Below are 23,334 nucleotides of genomic sequence, written 5' to 3'. Positions count from 1 at the left end.
TTCTATTTTTTAGATAAAGTTTTTGATCAACTTTTAATTTTTTCACAGGTTTATATTAATTTCTATTTTTGCTCAAGTAGGACATTTAAATAGTGAAAAAAATTAAAAGCATGTAGCTTATAAAGGCAAACTATCACAAACATACACACAGATGCACAAGCACATTTAGGTGTTTTTAACATTAGAAATCTAAAATAAAAAAATGACTAAAAAAATTGGCTGAGATGTTCTTCAATAGGTGAGTGGATAAACAAACTGTGATGCATCCATACAAGGGGTATTATTCAACTATGAAAAGAAAGGAACTATCAAGCCACAAAAAATCCTTAGAAAATCCTTAAATGTGTATTGCTAAGCGAATTAGCCAGCTTGAAAAGGCTGCATGCTGTAGGATTCCAGCTCTACAACATTCTGGAAAAGGCAAATTCCAGACAGTGCGAAGGTCAGCGGTTGTGAGGGTTGGAGCAGAAGGGAGGGAGGGGCAAGTGGGCAGAGCACACGGATTTTAGGGCCGGGAAACTGGTCTGTGTGACACTGTAATGGTGGATACATGTCGTTACGCATTTGTCAAAATCCACATAACTGTACAACACATTATTGTGTACAACACAAATAACAAACCCCAACGTAAACTATTTACTTTAATAAGAATGTGTCGATATTGGTTAATCAATTGCAACAAAAGGACCACGCTAACAGAAGATGTGAATAATAGGGGAACCCGGGTGGAGGGGGAGGGGAAGAGGGCACATACGGGAGCTCGCTATACTTTCTGCTCAAAAACTAAGTCCATTAATTAAAAAAATAAGAAAACATTTTGATCACATTTGCTAACTTCCTAATATAGATTTTCAAGCCATTAAGAATTTGAAAAAATAAAATGCAGAAATATTACATCATAAATTATGGGATAGAAAATAAAGGAACATTCCTGACATTATCACGAGATTCAATGCTAACAAAAACATTATTCCATATCTCTGCATTTATCATCAAATACTATATGATGATTATGTTTCTTCGATTTGTTTTTTCTTTGGTCACTTGGCTGATGACCCAGAAAGTCAACATGCTAAATTTTAGTTTGTGTCTAAATTTGGTATAGTTGCAATCTACATATTCCAGATATGTAAATAAACACTTTTAAAGAAAAGGCTGCTTACCACTGTATTTGATGACACGAATTGTTGAATCTCCTTCCCCAAATTTGGTGAGAGGAGTCAGTCGGACTTCGTAAGCCTCTGGTTTAATTAGCTCAGTCAAATTATATGTAATTAATTCTCCCTTTTGAATATTTCCATTTATTTTAATCTCCTGTTCCCACCAACGCTGCTGTCCAGCCTGAAATCAAAAGAATTATGCAATAATGTTCTCAGTATTTTCTTCAGAGGTACTTATCATGCTGTAGTAGAATGAGAAAAAAAGTTGACATTTTATTACATAAGAAAATAGATTATATTATATGAACACACTTTATTAAAGCTCAAGTTTCTATAATAACCACCAAATTTTGCAGAAGTTTCCATGCAGATGTTTGCAGATAATTACCAAATTGTCACAGGATAGTTTGGCTGATTAAACATATTTAATATGCCATCTAACATTAAGAGTCAGAGAGAGAAAACAACAGTCTCTATGGGAGTCTCAATCTGGAGGTTTAGAGAGATATAAGTTTAACGACTTCTTGCTGAACAAATTTATAGTCAACTCATCTTTGACAAAGGAACAAAGATAATGCAATGGCGCAAAGACAGTCTTTTCAGAAGCAAATTGTGCTGGAGCAAATTGTGCCGGAACACCAGGCATCCACATGTGAAATACTGAATCTAGGTACAGACTTCACACCCTTCACAACATTCAACTCAAAATGAATCGCAGACCTAAATGTAAAATGCAAAATTACAAAACTCCTAGAAGATAACGTAGGAGAAAATCTAGATGGCCTTGATTTTGTCAATGACTTTTTAGATACAATACCAAAAGCACAATCCATGAAAGAAATAATTGTTAGGCTGGACTTCTTTAAATTAAAAATCTCTACTCTACAAAAGACATTATCAAGAGAATGAAAGACAAGCCACAGATTGGGAGCAAATATTTGCAAAAGATACATCTGATAAAGGATTATTATCCAAAATATATAAAGATCTCTTAAAACTCAACAATAAGAAAACAAGGAATCCAATTTAAAAACGGGCTACAGATCTTAACAGAAAGAATGCTCCACATCATATGTCATGAGAGAAACACAAATTAAAACAACAATGAGATATCACTACACACCTATTAAAATGGTCAAAATCCAGAATACTAACAACACAAATGCTAACAAGGATGTGTAGCAACAGACACGCTCATTCATCACTGTTGGCAGTGCAAAATGGTCCAGCCACTCTGAAGGATAGTTTGGAGGTGTTTTACAAAAGTAAACATACTCTTACCATATGACTCCAGCAATTCTGCTCCTAGTATTTACCCATAGGAGCTGAAAACTTATGTCCACACAAAAATCTGCACATGAATGTTTATAGGAGTTTTATTCATAATTGCTAAAACTTAGAAGCAACCAAAATGTCCTTCAGTAGGTGAATGAATAAATAAACTGTGCTACAACCAGACAACTGAATCCTACTCAGTGCTAAAAAAAAATGAGCTATCAAGCCATGAAAACACATGGAGGAGCCTTAAATGCACATTACTAAGTGAAAGAAGTCAATCTGAAAAGGCTACATACTGTGTGATTCCAACTATATGACATTCTGGAAAAGAAAAACTATGGGACAATAAAGAGATCAGTGGCTTCCGGGGGTTAGGGAGAAGGGAGAGATGAAGAGGTGGAGCACAGAGGATTTTTAGGGCAGTGAAACTGCTCTGTATGATGATATAATGGTGGATACCTGTAACTAAAAGTTTGTCCAATCCATAGAATATACAACATCAAGAGAGAACCCCAATGTAAACAGTGGACTTTGGCTGATAATGATGTGCCCGTGTAGGTTCATTGATTGTAACAAATATACCTCCCTGGTGGGGGATGTTGATATTAAGGGAGGCTGTTCAGGTGTGGGGGCAGGGGATATATGGGAAATTACTGTACCTTCTGCTCAATATTGCCATGAACCCAAAACTACTCTAAAAGAGTAAAGTCTTTGAAAAAGAAAATCTGTTGTGCCATCTTGATAATTTCCTGTTCTTTGCATGCATTTTCAGTTTTCTTTTATTCATATATGTATTGCTAAGCATAGTTGCCTTATAATATGTATCTAACACGTTTTATATCTGAAGTCTATACAGTCCTTGTTAGTGGTGCTTTTCTCTTCTCACGAAGAACTGGGGGTTCTTTGTGTCTTTGAGACACGTTCCTTTAGAGATGTACCTTTGTTTCTGACATGCTCCTAAGAGCATAGACAGTAAAATTCACTTTGACTGTGAAATCCTTTGGTGTCACAACTTAAAGTGGAGATGATCCCTTGCTTTGGGCAGGCCTTCGGTTTTCATTCCTGTTTGCCTCACCAACGCCATGCTGTAAGAATCAAAGTGCAACTTTGTCTGGGCTGGTGAATAGCTGAAGGCAAAAGCAATTTGGGTGGAATATTCCATTTATTACTTTGAGCTTCCATTTTCCCTTATCTGTGTATATATATATTTATATATTAATATATATAAATATATATAAATATATATATATATTTTGGTGAGGAAGATTCACCCTGAGCTAACGTCTGTGCCAATATTCCTCTATTTTGAATGTAGGATGCCTCCACAGCATGGCTGATGAGTGGAGTAGGTCCATGCCTGGGATCCAAACCTGCAAATCTGGGTCACTGAAGTGGAGGACACAGAAATGTAACCACTTGGTCACGGGGCGGGCCCCCTAATCCCTTATGTTTTTACAGAATAATTTTACATATATACACACACTCATATACAGACACACACCAAATGTGGAAATGTGCATATATATATTTTTTCATATATTTATGCATTTGATTTTGTCTGAAGGTGTATTAGTTCCAGTTATGTAGCCTAACCTGCTAGATTTCTGGAAATGAAAATCTCGAATATGTGCCATTAGCACAGGATTAGAAAAATGACAAATAAAATAAAGGAGTGGAACAGAAAGCCCATATATATATTTGTGGGGATGTTTATATAGAAGACAGAAAATGATATACCATTTAATTAGTTATGTATATGGAGAAAACATGAATTTGATTCCTACTTCACATCTTATACAGAAAAGGCAGTCTCAGGATGATCATATACCTATATTTAAAAGGCAAAAGTTAAAAACCATTTAGTAAAAATATAGAACAATGTCACCATGACCTCAAGTAAGACATTGCTTGCTTATACAAAATAGAAAAGTACAATTGGTAAGGAAAAAGATTGATAAATTAGCCAATCTTAAATTTGAAATTTGAAATTTAAAACTTTGGTATAAAAATTTCTTCTTATCAGTGCTCCCCATTAAACAGGGAAAATAAAGGTAGATGTTTGAAGAAGATATTTAGAACATGTAGTTAACTAGACTATATTAAGACTCCTGTAAGTAAATAAGAAAAAGTATTCAGTAGCAAAATGAGCCTAATAAGAATAGATATTTCATAGAAGGGGAAACCCAAATAACTGATTAGAGAAAAGGCTCAGTTTCACCACGAGTCAAGGAAATAGAAATTAAAACCACAGTACTATTTCCCAACATCAGATAAAGAAAACATTATAAAAATAACAATATTAAGTTTTGATGTAGATATGAAACAGTAAGAATATTTATACACGTCAAGAACTGGAAAGGGCAGGAGGAAGGGGTGGATGGGTAAGATTTTACTCACAAGCTAAGAAGTCAGCTTGCAACAGTATCATGGATGCTAGCCGACTCAGATTACAGGGTCACGATACAGCAGACACCATAAACGTCACATTCACATTGGTTCCCCTTGTCTCCCAAGTCCCACAGGGGTGAACCAGAACTGCCCACGTGGATTTTGCACATGCCTTTGGTTTATATCACATCTGAGGGACGCTGAGGATAAGAAACCTTCGTATTTAATAACTGACAGCAACCAAACTTACTCAACCACTACCCAAGAGGGAGACATTACGTTTGTTATGTTGGACATTGAGCAGTCCTTCTGTCTACTCCAGAGGGAGACACTCTCTCTATTCTAAGACTGTTTGCTATGCAAATGACCTTGAAGAGATAGGCTGGAATAAAAAGACAGTTAGTGCCTCTGCACACATGATATGCAAAAAAGCAAGAGATCCACGGAAAACTGTCTTCTAAAAGTATAGTCTTGAGGAGGATGAAAATCCATACAAGCATGGAGAGCAGTTTGACAACAATACTGCAATGAGAACAGATAAACTCTTGTACACAAGGAAAAATATTCATGGCATAGAAAACACAGAAAATGATCTAAACATCAATAAGCAATAGAATGATCAAATGATAAAGTCTTCACAAAATCTAAGACAAATCAAGCATGAGAAATAAACCAAAGCTACAGACATCATGGGTGAATTTCATAAAAGTAATATTGAGCTAAACCTAATTTTCAAGCAGACATATTAGAAAATTTAAGTTCAAAGCATACGTTTTGAAGAGTGATACATAGGTATGTATCAGAGTAAAAGAAATGCCGAAAATAGTAACTACTAAGTTCAAGATACTGGTCACGTGGGGTGAGGGGGGCCTCAAGAGAAGATGAACTGTGAGGGGGCACAAAGGACTTCACTCCATTTGGTGAGTTTTGTTTCCTTAGATTGAGAGTAGAGAGACAAATTAGGATGACAGGACTCTTGTGTCAGCCTGAAATATTTCAGAGAGACTTGCAGAATAAGAGTTAGAGACAGGCCATTGTGAATTTTCTTAAACTCTTTCTCCCTTGAATTCCAGACAGTGCTCCCTTGTGTTGCTGGCTGCATCCACGCCTGCAGCTGTGCCTTCTTCTCATTCTCTTGCTCAGCGCTTTTTCTTTTCCTGAGTTCTAAATGTTGATTGGTCTCCAGGGTTTTTTATTTGGCATTTGTGTGTGTGTGTGTGTGTGTGTGTGTGCGTGTGTGTGTTTGGTGAGGAAGATTAGCCCTGCGCTAACGTGTGTGACAATCTTCCTCCACTTTGTATGTGGGATGCCTCCACAGCATGGCTGGTAAATGGGAGTAGGTCTGTGCCTGGGATCCACACCAGCGAACCCGGGGCTGCCAAAGCAGAGCACATGGAACTTTAATCACTCAGCCCCAGAGCCAGCCCGTTTGGTATTTCTGATACCCTGTATTAGTGGCTCTCACAGTTCGGCATGCATGCGAGTCCCTGGACAATCTTGGTAAACGCCAAAATTCCAAGTCGTAATCATCAGGAATTCTGCTTCAATGAAGTCTAGAGACGTAATTTTTCAATGAGGTTAGAAATACAATTTTTAAGAAGTCCCTCCTCCTCTAAAGGTCATCTGGATGCAGACGATGCAGGGGCTACACCAGGTGAGGCACAGCCCAGTGCTGTAGAGCACCTCACTGATGCTGGGGGTTTCTTCCAGCACCTCCGCATTGTGGACTCCTTACCGTCTACATTCAGGCCAGCTAATTAAAAACAAAAACAGAAAGTCCCACTACATGTACCAGTCTTTCCTATGTGCCAGGCGCTATGTTAACTGTGCTATAGCTATTGTTATATTTGATCTACCAACACCTCTGGTAGGTAGGAATTAACACCCGCCCCAGTCTACAAATCAGGAAACTGAGCCGGGGGGAAGCCAAGTTAATGTAAATCTCCTGAGCTTTCTAGAAGGTGGCAGCTGCAAAATTTGCTTTCACCCAAAACGACTTTGGCATCACTTTCTCCTTTGCTTGCCCAGAATTTGTGGCTCCTTTAATTGTTTTTAACAGAGGCTTTATATATTTAATTATAATACACATAGTATAGGAGATTTTTTTCCATACAGATTATAAGCCAGAAAAAACATCTCATTAATTTTTATACCTACAGTGTCTGGTCATTAGTGTGATGCGATTAAACTCTGGTGTACAGTGTATATTTATCTTCTCCAAAGAGCCCAGCAGGAAACCCAGCGCAGCTGGGGATGCAGTCACTGAATTTCCATACACTGGTAAAAATGGATAGAAACCGAATTCCACAGAAAGTACTTTACTTATGCAAAATTGGTACTAGATCCCACAAAGTTTCTGTCAGTTCTGGAGGCTAAAAATTCTGTAAAATATTATAATGTAAATGGTGATTTCTTTCACTGTCTTCAGATTTTAGATTTTTAAATTACATGTATAAACTAAGGGCAACGTATTATTCCAGGAGATAGAGAAAAGTAGTTTAAATCCACCAAAATATATACAGAATGATTTGACGTTTTACTCTCATCTAAAGACACACAAGTTTAATGAAGGTGCACTTTTCTGGATGTTAATAGAAGTTTAATACCACTCAGTATTCGTGGAACATCCCAAGGGGACACTGCAGGGCTTCTGTTGTGATGAAGAGATGCTTTACTCAAGTAATTTTATTGGCAGATACATTGATGTTGTCCCTCGTCACGACCTCCAAAGTACATAACTTCATACGTGTACTAAGAAAGGAATAACTTTGATTCCAAGTCTTTAATTTAAAGCTGTAATGAAAGTATATACTTCAGCAGTTGAGGAATAAGCAATTTAATAAGCAATTAAATACTTCATATTGTTTCTCAGTGAGCTGTGCAAAATGTAGAAATGGAAAACTAAATGCAATTTTTGCATATACACAAAAGAAAATGCACTTAGTACACTGTTTGAAGGGAATACCACAAACGCTCAGAGAACGGGGACCCAAACCATACCTACGGCAGACAGCCCCAGAGCATACACACCAGAAACACGCTGCCGTGAAAACAACGTGTAAAATAGGTTTTATCATTTCAATTTTTAAAAAGTTTTCATGTCACATTTTCTTTTCTGAAGAGATGTGTTCCTTTCATATAAGATGGGGGGGGGGGGGGGGGGGCAGATAGCCTCAAAACTTAAAAATCCCCTACAATGAGGCATTTCATTAAAAGCTGCAGTTTACTATTTTTACCACAGAGGAAAATTAAAAGGCTGTTGTTGAAAGGCCTCAGGAACAAAAACCATATTTAATTATTTTTCTTAATTTACAAAGGAACAAAATTAGCTCCTTTAAGCAGAAGGCTGCAACAGATTCCTAAATGTGAAAGAAAAAGAAAGCTGCCATCTTTTCTGTTTCCCTCTGGACTGAAAATCTTTTTCAGCTCTGTTAAGGAACTCCACTCAAAGATCCCAGATAAGCCAGAACCTAAAGGAGCAGAGGGCTCCCCCAGGGGAACACAAGCCGTGTCCGCAGGTGTACTGCATTCATTGCGATGTGACCCCCTCAGAAAGGCTGATACACCCACTTGATGGGGGACTTCCTTTCGGGTTTACCAGCCACATGCTAGTAAAAGTAACAGCTGACCTTAAAAACCCAGGGATCACAGATCTAAATCAGAAACTCTTATGATTATAACACAGAGTACAAACTAGCTAAGATAAGATTTTGATAGGTTAAAATCCAATTGCCAATAACATTTTAGGGGATAAAGAGAAAACAAATAACATGGCATTAAATGTACATGTAATGTAAATGTATTTACATCAAATGTAAATTATTTCTATTTTCCACTAAGTAATATTAGCATACTTTTATCCACTTAATTACGCGCCTAAGTTAGGTTCCTGGACCTGATTCCAGTGTTTGTTTGGGGTTCCCCACACCAACAAGTAATTCTCGGGACACTAGCTGGGTGTCCTACAAGTCAACTCTGTTCTGACACTGTCTACCCAGAGATAGCATCAGATTCCACCTAGGGGGCTCACTCCTACATGACTGCCCTCCCAACCCCCCACATCAGGTGGCAGTCACAAGGCCAGGTTGTTACCTGTACTTCTGACCAAGTGGCTATAAATCAGAGGTTCCCAAGACCTCCTCCTTGGGTTCAATTAATTTGCTGGAGTGGCTCACAGAACTCAGGAAACGTTTTAGATACTAGACCACCGATTCATTACAAAAGGATATAATTCAGGAACAGCCAGACAGAAGAGACGCATGGGGTGAAGTACTTGGAAAGGGGTGTGGAGCTTCCGTACCCTCTCCAGGGCGCCACTCTCCTGGAATCTCCACGTGTTCATCAGTCCAGAATCTCTCCAAACTCCGTCCTTTTGGGTTTGTACCGAGGCTTCATTACGTAGTCATCATTGATTAAATCATTGGCCATTGGGGATTGATTCGACCTCCAGGACCTCTCCTCTGCCTGGAGGTCAGGGGTGGACTAAAAGTTCCAACCCTCTAACCACACTGTTGGGTCTCCTGGCAACCAGCCTCCACCCTCAGGTTGGGTCCAAAAGTCACCTCATTAACATAACAAAACAGACCTTTATCACTCTCTTCCCCTAGGAAATTCCAAGAGTTTTAGGTGCTTTGTGCCAGAATGAGGAGGAAGACCAAATATATTTCTTATTATAAATCACAATATCACAATATCCTTTCTTCCTTCATTACTACAAATTTGAGTCTTATTCTCTTCACACTCAGTATGAATTCTTTCGAATTAAAGTCACTTTTTCAACACCATGGAAATATTTTGTTTTTCATACTTTGCTCATGATATTAACGCCTTTACAAGTGACAGCATATCTTTTAGATATACAGATGTTTAATAGTTTTTGTCTGCCATTCCTCTTTGGAAAGTTGTATTATTTTTCTTAATTGAATTATGTCTATGTGAAAGTTAAACAGCTTTTCCTGAAAGCTAGCCTGAAGCTTTGGACAGATTGATTTATGACTAGTCCTTCAGCCAATTGCATCAACATCTACTATGAAAACGTTATGCTGTCTCCCGAAGTAGGTGGGCAACATCCACTGCTTTTTCTTGACTTTCCATTGTCACAAACATGATAGGTCATTGTCAAGTACATAATATCTTTTGTCGCAAATGTATATTATATTGCAGTATTAAAGGTTTCTTTTAGAAATCATTTATGGATCCATGTTTGAATCAGAATTCAAAGAAGGCAAATAATGCAAATGTGTTGACAATTAGATTGACAGAAATCTATACCGGGCAAAGTTTGTATAGAGACAGACAACAGCATCTGCTCAATAACTTACTCTATTGCCTAAAAGCTGGCAAGTTAGTTTTAATGACTGGCATATAAGGGATTCCAAATACGGAACATTAAAAAGGCATAGTGGGAAGATGTGTTAGAACTGGGGCACTATAGCAGTGCTGCCTTTCAGCACAAAGGACCCTGCATTTTGTTGTCATCTTATTTGGTAAAATTCAGTAAAAACCATAGTGACACTGAAACTTTTGACTTGAAAATATATCCTCAGAATTTAATATGAGTAAGGGGATGTATGCATTTATGTATTCTTTAATTTCAGATTTATCCATATACAAAATATTAAATGCTACCTAAGAGGGATCTGAGTTAATATTGGGGTACTTTTAAAAAGTGATTTAAGTAATTATGTAATTATAATTATATAAATATATAAATATATTTAAGTAATTATATTGATGAATGCTATGGTATTATAATTTTGAAAACTATGTAGAAGCATGGAAAATGTCTAGGATATAGTGTAAAGTTAATATAGCAGAGTGCAAATGTAAACAATGCTATTGTAGCTATGTAAAATATATAAACCTGTTGAGAGGATCTGCAAAATAAGAACAGCTGTGTTAGGTGAGGAGCTTACACAGGATTAAAACGCCTTTGCTATTGTATGAAATAGTAGCAGGGACACTAAGTACAACTGTGATAACAGCAACAAAAGAAAGTGTTACAAAGTACCACCTAGTCAGCAAAACTCACTCTTTGTAAATCTAATCAATTAATTATCATTTGAAGAAGGAACTATTTGAAGACTTCTCCCCTGTTTGAAGAAGGAATGAAGCACAATGTTTCTGAACACGGAGATCTGTAACCTGAAAGGTACACACTATGGGGAAGTTCTGATTTCAGAGGCTGAAGCTCAGAATCATGTTGCAGCGTGAAACTGAGGAGTATCAGAAAGCTACATTCAGTAGCAATTAGAGACAGTATGGGTTTCATAATTTGCTTCTCCTAAAGATTGAATATTCTTTATTTTTCTAAAATTGAATTTTACTTACCTCATTTCTGATAATGGAAAACTAATGCTTGACAATTCAAGTTAAACTCAATATGTTTCAGATTTGAACTTGATACACTCAGGTTTTAAACCCAATACTTTGAGCTCTGGGTGCTACCTGAGGAAGTACTTAAGCTGGGGCGGGGCAGAGGAAGCCCTTCCCCGAGTCTGAGCGCTCCTGGTGCGGTGGTGGATAGATGCCTATTGCTTGCATTATTCTGTTTCCTACTGATATTCTCTCAGATTTAGTCAATTCACCTGGTCTTTCTTGTCCTGTTCTAGCAGCTTTTGCTTAAGTCTTTGGAACTGCCTCAGCCCTTGGTCAATATTTCTACTCAGTTGGCATCTTTCTTAGGCAAATCACAGGTTCTTTGGGTCTGACAGCACCATCTCTTCCCTTTTCAGGAGTTTGGTGAATCCTGACTGCTTCACCCGCACCACAGTGAAGCCAGAGCTAGCTAGGCCCCATCACTGAAAATCTGACTCAGTCTGTGCTACTGTGCTTCCGGAGGGCTCGGCAAGGTGGGACCCAGAGCTTCCAGGCAGGTCTGGCAATCTTCCTGAGCTACGCGCGCTGGGAAGTGAGCGCACATCTTTCCGACTAAGGGGGGGTTGTAGGCGCCTTTCTCAGGGGATTTCTAGGACTTGCTCTATTGCTCTTCTCTCACTTTTACCAAAACATTTGTCATGCCTGGGGTCTCTGTGTATTTACATTGGAATTTCTCCCAGTGTTTTTATTCATGAAATGAAGGCTTTTGGAACTCAACACTTTTTCTCCCTCAAACTCCTGCCCGCTTCTACTACCACGAACTCCCATTTGATTTAAAACTAGGCTTTCAAGACTACTGGTCTTGCTTAGATTTTGTAATATCTATCCAAAGCTCATTTGCCATCTTTTGTTTTGTGTTAGTGTGTGTTTGTGTGTTTGTCTTCACATTCTTGGACCATAAACCTCAGCCTCCTCTGTTGTAATTTTAAATAATGATGGAGCAGCTGACAAAAGAGAATTATGAGAATTAAAATAAAATGCAAGTCACAAATAGAAGGATCCACAACTAGAATATACAACTATGTACTGAGGGTATTTGGGGGGAAAAAGCAGAAAGAAAAATAAAATAAAATAAAATAAAATACAAGCATTTGTTAATATTCCAAATTCCCAATTGCCCTTTGCAATCAAGTTTTTAACTTTCCTAGTAAACTAATGTCAATGTGCATTTAGCTTCGAAGGTCTTGAAAGTTATTCCCTGTAGTTTTTCTAATTTATATTTATTGTAATAATCACCTGATTACAAAGCAGAACAGAACACAACAATGCCCAGGTAAAGACAGCACTGAGTGAGTCCACAGCTTCCAGGAATCTCAGCCCTTCATGCGGTTTGTGAGTTTTCTTTCCCTGCCTGTCTTGGGGAGCCACTGCTGTCTGGAATCAGTGACCTGGATATGCAGGCAGAGTCTCTGGGAAGCATCACTGTTACATAAATGATAGCCCTTGCAAATATATCTCAAGGATGGTTTAAAAAAATGAGGACTAAACATTAGCCACATAGAAGAAAGTCTTCAGTGACAACCAAGTGAAGTAGTCTGGCTCAGTGATCAAAGAAACGGGAGAAATAGAAGAAGCAGAAGAAAAATGGAGGCTAAAATTTCCTAAATATATTAAGGGTGCCATCACTTTAAAAGTTAAACATGTAGTTCCAGAGAAATTAAGACAAATATTAGAACAGAACTTTGCATAAAAAGCAGTCCTTTAGTGCCCTGAAAAGGTAAAGTTTCTGTCGTATGTAAACATAAAGTGAAGAGGTTGAAAACAGATTAGCATTTTTCAGAGTCTTAACTCTTTTGTGTATACTATTTTATGTAACTTAACTTTACATTACCAATGTGACTGTTTAAAAATATATTAGCTGAGTTACAGGAGAATACTTTAAATATAGCTAATATTATTTTTTGAGTGACTACTATGTACTGGAATCTGTTCTAAGCATTTCAGCTATTACTTAATTTAATCCCAAACAATTCAATGAAGTAACTAAATAATTAACTTTAAATTGTAGCCAAATTACCATATTTTCAACTATTCTATTTAAATATGTAGAATTATTGTCTCTAAAAACCAAAATGTCTGAAAAAAGTAAATAAAAGTGAAGAGAAAAAGAGTAAATATGGTATCTTGCAAGGCACACAGAACAAACTGAATGCTCAAATGAATCTTGCTAGTCTTCTTTTCCTGACCCATGAGTGAACCTTTTAGATCCTCTGTAACATACATGGCATTTGAAAGGAAACTGCTAACACTTAGCTTAGGGAATGCTCCAGGAAATATTTTCCTTTTTTTTTTTTTTTTTTAAATTTTGCAGAACACATTTATCTTAAGTTATATGAACACAAGATAAAATTGTTTTGTTTTATGGAGTTACTTAGCAATAACTTTAATGATGAATTGTAATCATGATTTTATAAACTGTATTGAATAACATAGTTTAGATTCTATTTACTAGCGTTTGAAAGATCTGATGTGCAAGAGGACATATGGAGGTATAGATGAGATAAATCTTGATGCAACAATTAAATGATCTTTTTCCAGTTTATAGAGAAAAATTTCTTTTTGCTTAAGAGACAGAACATATATAAAATTCCAATAACTACAATTTCATCACCCAGACCATTCTCTGATTATTGGACATTTTTTGACAATGGGACAATTCTTTCTATACTATAATTATAATAAAACATTTTAAGATTTAAAAATGGAAAAAAATTGAGTGTTTGAAAAAGTTTCTATCTAAACTTAAACAAAGAAATGTGTTATTGTGTAACAGAACTGAATATGGATGTTTCTGGCTCAGAAAAATCACCTCTATGGTCAGGGTAAGGCTAACACAGCTCTACCTGTGGAAAAATGGTCCCATTATGGGAAACAAGAATTCTCAAGATAGAAGTGACAACTCTTTTAAAAATGGAGTATAAGCTTCTTTTAAGGAACATGATGTGTTATTCATTTTTAAACATAAAAACATAGTTTCAGAACATTCATATTTGAATACTATAATTAAACTTCTAGGAACAAATTTGACAACTACAGTGTTCTTTACATAGAAATTAAGAAATTAATCAGAAAGATTGAGCTCATTTAAAGATTCTCTTCTGTGTTTTTAGAACAAATAGTACTAACTCTGGCTCTCTCCAATTCATCGTGACCCTAGCCAGCAGGGTGCCTAAATGATGACTTCTGTATAGCATCTCCCTTAAGTCAACCACCAGACATCAGAAAGGCTGACCCTTTGAAAGTGCAGCTGATTCATCTTCCACAGTTTACGGAATTGCAATTTGAGATGATGGCTGGGAATACTGAACTGGAGTATTTTTGTCTACTAAGATAAGTAAAACATAACAGCTACCCACTTTTTGAGGATTCATGATTGCCAAGCATTGTACTAAAGATTTTACATATCATTTTCCATTTAATCCTTATAAAAAAAATCCAGTAAGTTTAGTATTATTATCCTTCTTTCCTCAGTCAAGGCAGCTGAAACTTAAAGACTTAATAAAATTTCCCAGGTCACACAGCTGGTAAGAAGCAAGAGACGATAGAGAACCTAATATCGTGTAATTTCAAGGCTACCCTCTTAATCATTAGTCTCCATTTCCAATTACTATAGTAAATGTGTGACTTTCATAATTTCTCTGACCAATGTGCATTTTATTCACAGTCTCTCAGACAAGTGATACAGGATTTTTACACTTGGGAAGCCCTAATTACGTTGAACCGGATTACACAGCAACGGGTGATGGACTAAGACAACGAATCTATCTTTAGGAGAAGGGTTAGTCGTACGAAAAGCTTTTGCTTTTGTGAGTCCTGACAGTTTAAGAGAATTCAGCTTCTGCTCCTGAATTTCATTTTTGGACTCCAGTGAATGCGTGCTCTGGTTGTGCTGAGTTCTGTGCTCATGGCTGTTACATAAATCATTAAGTGACAGGGTATTTCATATTGCCTCAGGAAAGAATTTGCGTGTATTACTGGCATACCCCCTCAACCATGCATTTATTACTTTCATCTGCTAAAACAACAACATTGAAAACCACCCAAGAGACCATGTATAACAGTAAAAGTAATCATTCTTTAGCAGGAAATGATAAATTACTCTGGAAGAGAAACTGGTTTCCTATCAAGTTTGGAAAGAACACAGTCTAATTATTTTCTTGCCACGCTTGAATCAGCTGGTGAAAGGACACCTCAACCTAAAGATTAATTCATTATAGATTTCAACCCTGATGCACTGGAATTACGCAGCTCAGTCAGCATCTTTCTTCATGAGTTATTTTTTCAAGGATGTACAAATAGACCAGTATTTAGGGTTTTGATTTTGGCATTTCCTCTTGGTATTTCTCTGATTTTAAGGGGGATCAAAATAACTTCCTTCAATTATTTTTATGAATAACCTGTTGTACCTCTTTACAGCTATAAAATATTTTACTGCTGCTATATTCTGGATTTATTACTAACAGTTTTATATTTTGATCCCAAATGCCACCTGACCCTTTCATGTCTCATCAATAACTTCCTTTAATAGCTTTTTAACTGAACTTCTTGCTTCTAGTGAATTCTGATTCTTCTCCATCCTACATATTGCCACCAAAGTTACTTAATCTTATTCTCCTGCTCAAATTATCTGTTACTCTTTTGTAGTATTTATTATAATAGCTAAAATTATTGAACATTATGTACTTTGGTGACTTATTCAATTTAACTTAGCTGAAATCTATAATGTCACAATGAATATTTTCTAAGTTTTGTTATACTACTTTAGCTTGACACTACTTAAGTAGATATCCATTTGAGCAATCAGTTTGATACTGATAGGGAGAAGCCTCAGGTTAATACATTTTCATGAGCTTTACATAATAGAAAAATTTAAATGTATTGATATACTGTAGCTTTAATTCAATTATTGACAATGATAAAAAGTTTTAATTATCCAAGTGTTCTCAAATGATAGGCTTCAGAAAAAACAGGGAGAAAAACAAGCAATGCTTACACAAATGCATACATAGAGATTAGAATCTGGCTGTATTTTGGATTAAAAAAGTAGATAATATTCTCTTTTCATGGAAAATATTGCACAACAACATTGACTGATACATTTATTCATTCACTCAAAATCACCTAACTAGGTTGGCATGAAGAAACAAAAATAATGAGGAACCCAGCAGAGTAAGCTCTTCTACCAGTGGAAAAGTTACGTAAAACATATTCAAATACAGTCTAAACACAATTTCAAACTCTGCATACATTTTTTCTGTCTTAGAAAATTTAGATTTTGAAATTTACTGAGATGCAAAATCTCTTTTTTTAGTGATTTTATGGTCAATGGATACAGTAATATGTCTTAGTGCATAAACAGAGCCAGGTGGGACAGCCCTGATGACCTAGTGGTTAAGTTCAGTACACTCTGCTTTGGCGGCCTGGGTATGGTTCCCCGGCATGGACCTACAGTACTCTGTTAAGGGCCAGGCTGTGCTGGTGGCCCACATACTAAAAAATAGAAGACTGGCACAGATGTTAGCTCAGGGTGAGTCTTCCTTGGGAAAAAAAAAACAGAGCAATGCCACTGGAGTGCCACTTCACAACCCATTCCCAGTCCTCTTGCTCATTAGCAAGAGAATCTAGGTTTTAGCTGTGCTACATTTCTGAACCTCTCTTTAAACAAGATGTGGTCATGTGATCTACTTCTGGTCAATGAGAAGTCAGTAGAGTTGCTGGGTGGTGTATCTGGTAGGTTTAGTGAAGACAGCTTAACCAGTGAGGAGGGGTTTTCATTCATTTTTTTATTTTTTAAGGATTTTATATTTTTTATGCTTCCCCTTTACGCTTGATTCTGGCCTGTGAATCATTTGTGATGGCTCAAGTTCTGGCAACTATCTTAGGTCATCAGGTAACGTAAAGCATGAAAGTCCTGATGTCTGACAATAAAAAAGAAAGCTGTAGCCTTAGGTCTCTGGTGACACTGTGGAGCATGGATCACTGCTGGACTGCTGGTGTCTGAATTGATGCCATGTGAGAGAGGAATAAGCATCTATCTCATTTAGGCTCCTATTATTTTGCTCTTTTCAGTTATACGCAGCTATACATAATCTTAATTATTACTAACAATTTGTTTCTTTTTTCACATATCTTAGGAAAAACACAGACTCTTGATTTTACTCAATGTAAATTTTATTTTATTTTTTTGTGAGGAAGATTTGCCCTGAGCTAACTAACATTCGTTGCCAATCTTTCTCTTTTTTTGCTTGAGGAAGACTAGCCCTGAGCTAACATCTGTGCCAATCTTCCTCTACTTTCTATGTGGGTCGCCTCCACAGCATGGCCAATGAGTGGAGTAGGTCCACGCTCGGGATCTGAACCCATGAACCCGGGCCTCTCAAGCAGAGTACATGGAACTTTAACCACTTGGCCAGGGAGTGGCCCCTCAGTATAAAATTTTAAAATAAAAATTTCTAGACATTTTTAATAAATCAGATTGTGGTTTTGTTAATCTTGTCTTCTATCAAAGATTCACTTCGCAAAATTGTGAATAAGATATAACAAGGGAAAAATAATATGTTTGTTTCATTGAACTATTGCACAACAGTGTCGTGTAACGAATAACCAGAAAACCTTAATGTCTTGAGACAATGAGTCATGTGACCAAGTTCAACATCTATGGGTACAGGATATACTCTTCCCATGAAGGCCAGGACCGGGGGGAAACAAACTTTAGATGAACAATAATCTAGCATACTATAATGTTGTATTAAAGCTTTGAGTGTATCACACATTTCCGACAGCAAAGTTTTCTTATTAAAGGTAAAGTTTCAAAATCTATAAGTTCTTGGAGCTTAAACTAAATATGTCTTATATTGTCATATAATCACACTTTTATACTCTTTTTCACATATCACAATTAAAAGCAACATTTTTAGAAGCCAACATCTACCTTACTCTAAAAACATGCCATCATCTATAGATGGTGAGGTAGATATATGTGTTTTCTAATACATGAAACTAATTTCAACTTTAGGAAAGAGACAATTACCGAAATTATGCTATAACTTTTCATTAGGAAATGTTGAATCAGTAATATGTCAACAGTCTTTTGTTTAAAGAAATGCTATATATGTGCTCCCAAAAATGGCACAAAATAATAATTGAAGCAACCAACGCCTTATCACAGTATAAACATATTTAATGTTTTTCAGAAAACTCATAATGTGATGTCTATATTCATTCATATATGAAATCCATATTGAGGTTATTACAGTTTCACATATTTTATCTGTATTTATTAAGCATATAACTTAATATCACTCTCTACTAAAGTATGCCTACACTTCATTATTATTTGAACCTAATATTGTCCTCATATCTCTACACTGTATTCTTGTCAATCTCCAGAAAAATATCTTAATCATCAAAGTGTTCTTAAAATATTGCTTTTGAAAATGAACAGTCAGAGAAGCAAGCAATATGATATACAAGGGTATATATTAAGGTCATTTGACATTTTGAAACTGCATTTTCAATAACAAATGTCTATTACATTTTATTTTAATGGAAAACATTGCATAATATCATTGGTTGATTAATTCATTCAAAACCATCCATGGAGAGCCTATTATTTAAACAAATTAGACAAAACTTTTGCTCTTCATAAAGCTTAAAATCTAACCTAGTAACTGTCTCATTGAGATATTATGAGGACGAAAAGAGCTAATACAGGTAAAGCACTCAACTCAATGTTTTACACAAAGTAAGCATCACGTAAAAGTTAGGTCCTAGAACAATAGTTACACTTTTTTGTCTACTGCTAGTATTACTATTACTGAGATGCGGTTGGGATGTATGTGGAAAGGGTGCAGTGCAAGAGAGATTAATTTAATTATCACTCAAAAATATATAATTAGAAGCTGGGAATGCATAGCATGATCAACATGCGAATCTGACCTAGTTTGGGATTGTAATCATCTTTAACCATTTTCCTTAACTGGAAAATTTACCTAAATAAATTACAGCTAGATTCTAATTTTAAAGTAAAAAATGAAACCATAAAAGTATTAGAAGTCAACCTTTGAGATTTTGGTTAGATCTCTTAGTGTGCTAGGCTTTTCTAAGACAAAATTCAGAAACCATCAAATGGAAAAATTCAATTGTATACATTTTAAAAACATGCACACTAAAAATAGCATATAAATGAGATGATAAATGCATGGAAGAATATTTCCAAAATACATGACAGAATTCTTAACATATACAGAAGAGTTTGTATAGTCAAAAATAAAAATATTAGCAATTAAAAATATAGTGGTTAATTATGGAAGACAATTTGGAGGAGGCATGAGTTTCTTCAGCAGGAGGCTCTGGTAATTTCTCTGGCAAGAACTTGGACTTGGTGACGGTGGTAAAGATGGATAAGGCGAAAGCATTTGAGGGACAGTCAAGAGATAATATTGGCCGAAATTGGTGATGAACTGGATATGCAGAATGAAACAGAGGTAAGTCTCAAGGACTATTCCCAGTTTCTTTCCAGCTTGAGCAATGGGATGGATGATGGGACTATTCAGTGTAGTGGGGACACTGGAGGAAGACCAGGCTTGAGACAGAATAGGTTAGGACATGCAAGGTTTGAGAGTCAACTGAGGCACCCGGACAGATTTGACAAGTGGTAGTACTAGGAGGTAACACTGAAAGGTTGAGAACATTATTCACGTACATGTTCTTTGGTACTCGACAAATAATGAAAGGGAATGGCAGTCACACATTGTATAGTGGCTCCTTGAAAGAAAGAAAGTGGAAGTTGAGAAAGAGAGAGATTAAAAGCAAATACTCTAGGGCAAGATAGCAAGACTGGATGGAGAATGGGGCTTTGGCAAGAAAATGAAATATCATGTCAAGGTCAGCCCAGTAATTAAGACAGAAATGTCAATCATTTTAATTAGACAGATAGCATCAGTGAAAATGTTGGGACACGACACAAAAATTTAGCTCAGATTAAGCAAAGGTAGTATTTAACAGTGAATAGTGCAGTTCTCAATAAAAAGGGAATCTAACAAGATCTCCGAACTCAACCCTGGAGACACCATTAAAGCAAGAGGGAGACTAATGGACCTGCGGGAAAAATTGCAGACTCTAATGGAAAAAGGGTAATGTCACAAAAAGGACATAGGTTAGCACATAATTTTTTTTCCTCTCCTGGCCCCCATCATTGTTATGGGTTGATCATTACTCAGGCTTTTCCTGCTGAGAAGCCAAATATTAATTATACCAGGTACAGGTCAGAATGGACAACAGCAGTTGCAGGCAGATTGGTAATCTGAGTATTTTCTTCTCTCCCTACTCTTCTTTCCCCAAGAAAATGATTACACGTGAAGGACTATTTCCAGAGAGAGAATGAAAACAGTTTCTCCGAGAGGCAAACGAATGCCTACAGAACTGGTGCAGCCTCATTAAACACTGTGGATTGTACCAACGTCAGTTTCTTGGTTTTGATAATATTCTCTGTGTGGGATAAGACACTCTGCTTGGGAGTGGGCTGGAGGAGTGTTCATGGAACTTCCCTGTACATTTCTTTGTAACCTCTCACAAATCTATAATATTTCAAAATAAAGGTTTTTAAAAAACTTAAAACGACTTGATATTGAAAAATCTTTTAAAGAACTAAAAGGTATACATAAGGGTTGGAAAAAGACACACACAAACCTTTTAACTTGTTACAGTAAAATTTAAGAATATCGAAGAAAAAGAAAATAATAGACGCTTCTAGTCAGCAAGTGTTATTCAACAAGAAAAAGTGGAAAATCAGATTGCCATCATGCTTCTCAATTGCACCAGAGCATACAAAACACAATGGAACAACAGTTTCAAACTGTAAAGGACAAGAAAATCAAACCTAGAATTAATATTTGGGCAAATTACCCCACTCGTATTCTTTCGCAGCAAATGTTTACTGCACTGCAACTATGTGCCGAACATAGTTCCAGGCGTGGGGGATAACAGAATGAACAAAATAGGCCAAAATCTCTTAGTCCATGCCTCCATGCCTTTGTAAATGCTATCTCATCAATCTGCAGTTGTCTCTAGCTTTCCTAAGCACTTCGCAAAACCATGTTCACACCTTTCCCTTCCCTTAATGACCCAGACTCACTGCCAGGACTTAAAAGTGGTGAGCTGAGCCTGTGGCCAAGACTGGACATTTCTCTGGATCATCTTGGCATGGCAATCTAAATTGAAGACTTATGGTCAGGCCTTGGAGCGGCTTCTACAGGGATCGTAATCATTCATTACCAAAGGCAATGTTTCTTGGGCTTATGGAGTTTCCAGCATAACTTCATAAGGCACATACAGATGCTACCGTGGCCCAAATCCAGAGGCACCCATGACCCGCATTCCTTCCATTACCCCTCTTCACAGGATACAGAAGCACAACTTATTATTTGCTCTCATTTTCCCCTGGCTTTACAAGAGTTTTATATAAACTGTAGAAATAGTACAATGCCATCATATGAATAAATGTTTCTATCTTTAAATTACTTTCAGTTCATTTCTTCAGCAGTGTTACCAAGACCTCAACTTTGAAAAAGTTTTAACATTTGAATTGTCACTACTATGTTTCTCACTTCTCAATATCCACATAAGTGATAACTAGTGGATTTTTTGTCACATGCCATCATTAATTTACTGAAAAAATTTACTGAGTGCCTACATGTCAGGCACTGAACTAGGCTAAGAGATGTATAGTATCCCCGATCAAGATACTAGGAATGCACAGTGAAAAATATGAACAACAATAAAAATAATAATAATGAAAATAAAAATGCCCAGCTTTCACAAAACTAACATTTTCATTGCGGGAAACAACTCTACATAATAATAACAATTAAACACATGAAATGACAGAGGGTTACTAAGTGTGATGAGTCAAATAAATCAGGAAAGTTAGATAATGAACAAAGGATCTCATGGAAATTATGGTGAAAACAAAAATTCCACATTGTTGGCAACATAATTCGTTAGCACCTAAGCTGGATTTCCCAGCTCCAGAGTATGATCACGGCCCACACGAAGCTTCCTAGACTTGTGGGGACATGAGTGCTTTCTTATGGTTTTTCTTCTATTTCAAGTGGGAACTTTTGTGATATTTGTCCTTATTATCTTTATTAAAAAATGATAGTTTGTGAAGCTATAATGTGGCTCACATATTACTAGGATTTTATCATAAAAACCTAAGGACAGTACCTAACAAGGTTCGTTAAACAGAGATTTAGGAGAGAAAAGGCACATAACTGAGCTGAAATGTCTTAAAAGCAAAAGGCTCCAGGATGGTTGAGGACTGAATACCTGAGTCTGGTTACGTGGTTTCTATTTCTCTTCTTATATCTAATAGCTGTTTGTATCTGGGCACATCAGGAAAGCCGAGGGCTGCAGTTTCCGCAGCAGTAATATGCGGATGGTCTTCAAAATCCACTGAAATTGATGAGTATTACAACACTGAGGAATAGCTAACCCTGTGGATGAGGTCCACTATCCACCATGAGCTTTTCCTTTCTATTAATAACACTCATAACCCACTATTAGCTTTTCCTTTCTATTAATAACTGAGCTGGCTGAATATTTACCACAAGTGCATGAAGGTCATTAAGTGAACAATGTAACACAAATTCAAACTCTGCATAACGGAAGCATTTTAATTTAAAAAGTTTTAAAGCGATGAAAAATGTTAAATTGCAGAAATGTATGGAGAATATATAAGCAATTATCTGTGTATTAGTCAGTAGAATGAACTCAATATTTTATCATATTTTGCTCAGATCTCTTTTGAAAAGAGAGAACACTTTACAGATTTATGGAACCCCACATTCTGCCTCTTTCCAGATACACGTCCTTCCTCCCTCACTATATGGAGAAGCTACACACAGGATGTACTTTTTTATCTTTTCCCAAATATGGTTTTACACTTTTCCAACATATGTTTGATTATATAGAATTATACTGGTTGGAAAGAGAAACTATCTTCTTCTTCCAGAATATTAGCTCTTTTGATATGCTAAAAGGAGTTTTGGGGTTATTTTTCAAAGTACCTACAGCAAAGTGGGCACGGTGTTGCATTGATGGACAGTGTATATAACACAAGAGTATCTTC

General features: G+C 36.5%; 1 protein-coding gene across 3 annotated transcripts in view; it reads right to left on the bottom strand.

Annotated features, from left to right (window-relative positions):
• MDGA2 (MAM domain containing glycosylphosphatidylinositol anchor 2) overlaps nucleotides 1-23,334 on the bottom strand; it is a 778,429-nt gene that overhangs the window by 47,111 nt on the left and 707,984 nt on the right. For all 3 annotated transcript variants that reach the window (XM_046652130.1, XM_046652131.1, XM_046652132.1), the window contains exon 11: nucleotides 1,164-1,341. In XM_046652130.1, coding sequence (XP_046508086.1) covers nucleotides 1,164-1,341 — 178 coding nt within the window. The remainder of the gene's footprint in view (nucleotides 1-1,163; nucleotides 1,342-23,334) is intronic.

The sequence above is a fragment of the Equus quagga genome, chromosome 2 (assembly GCF_021613505.1).
Source record: "Equus quagga isolate Etosha38 chromosome 2, UCLA_HA_Equagga_1.0, whole genome shotgun sequence".
Classification (NCBI taxonomy): Eukaryota; Metazoa; Chordata; class Mammalia; order Perissodactyla; family Equidae; genus Equus; species Equus quagga.
The sequence above is the reverse complement of the archived record's forward strand: the minus strand, read 5'-3'. Positions and strand labels throughout refer to the sequence as shown.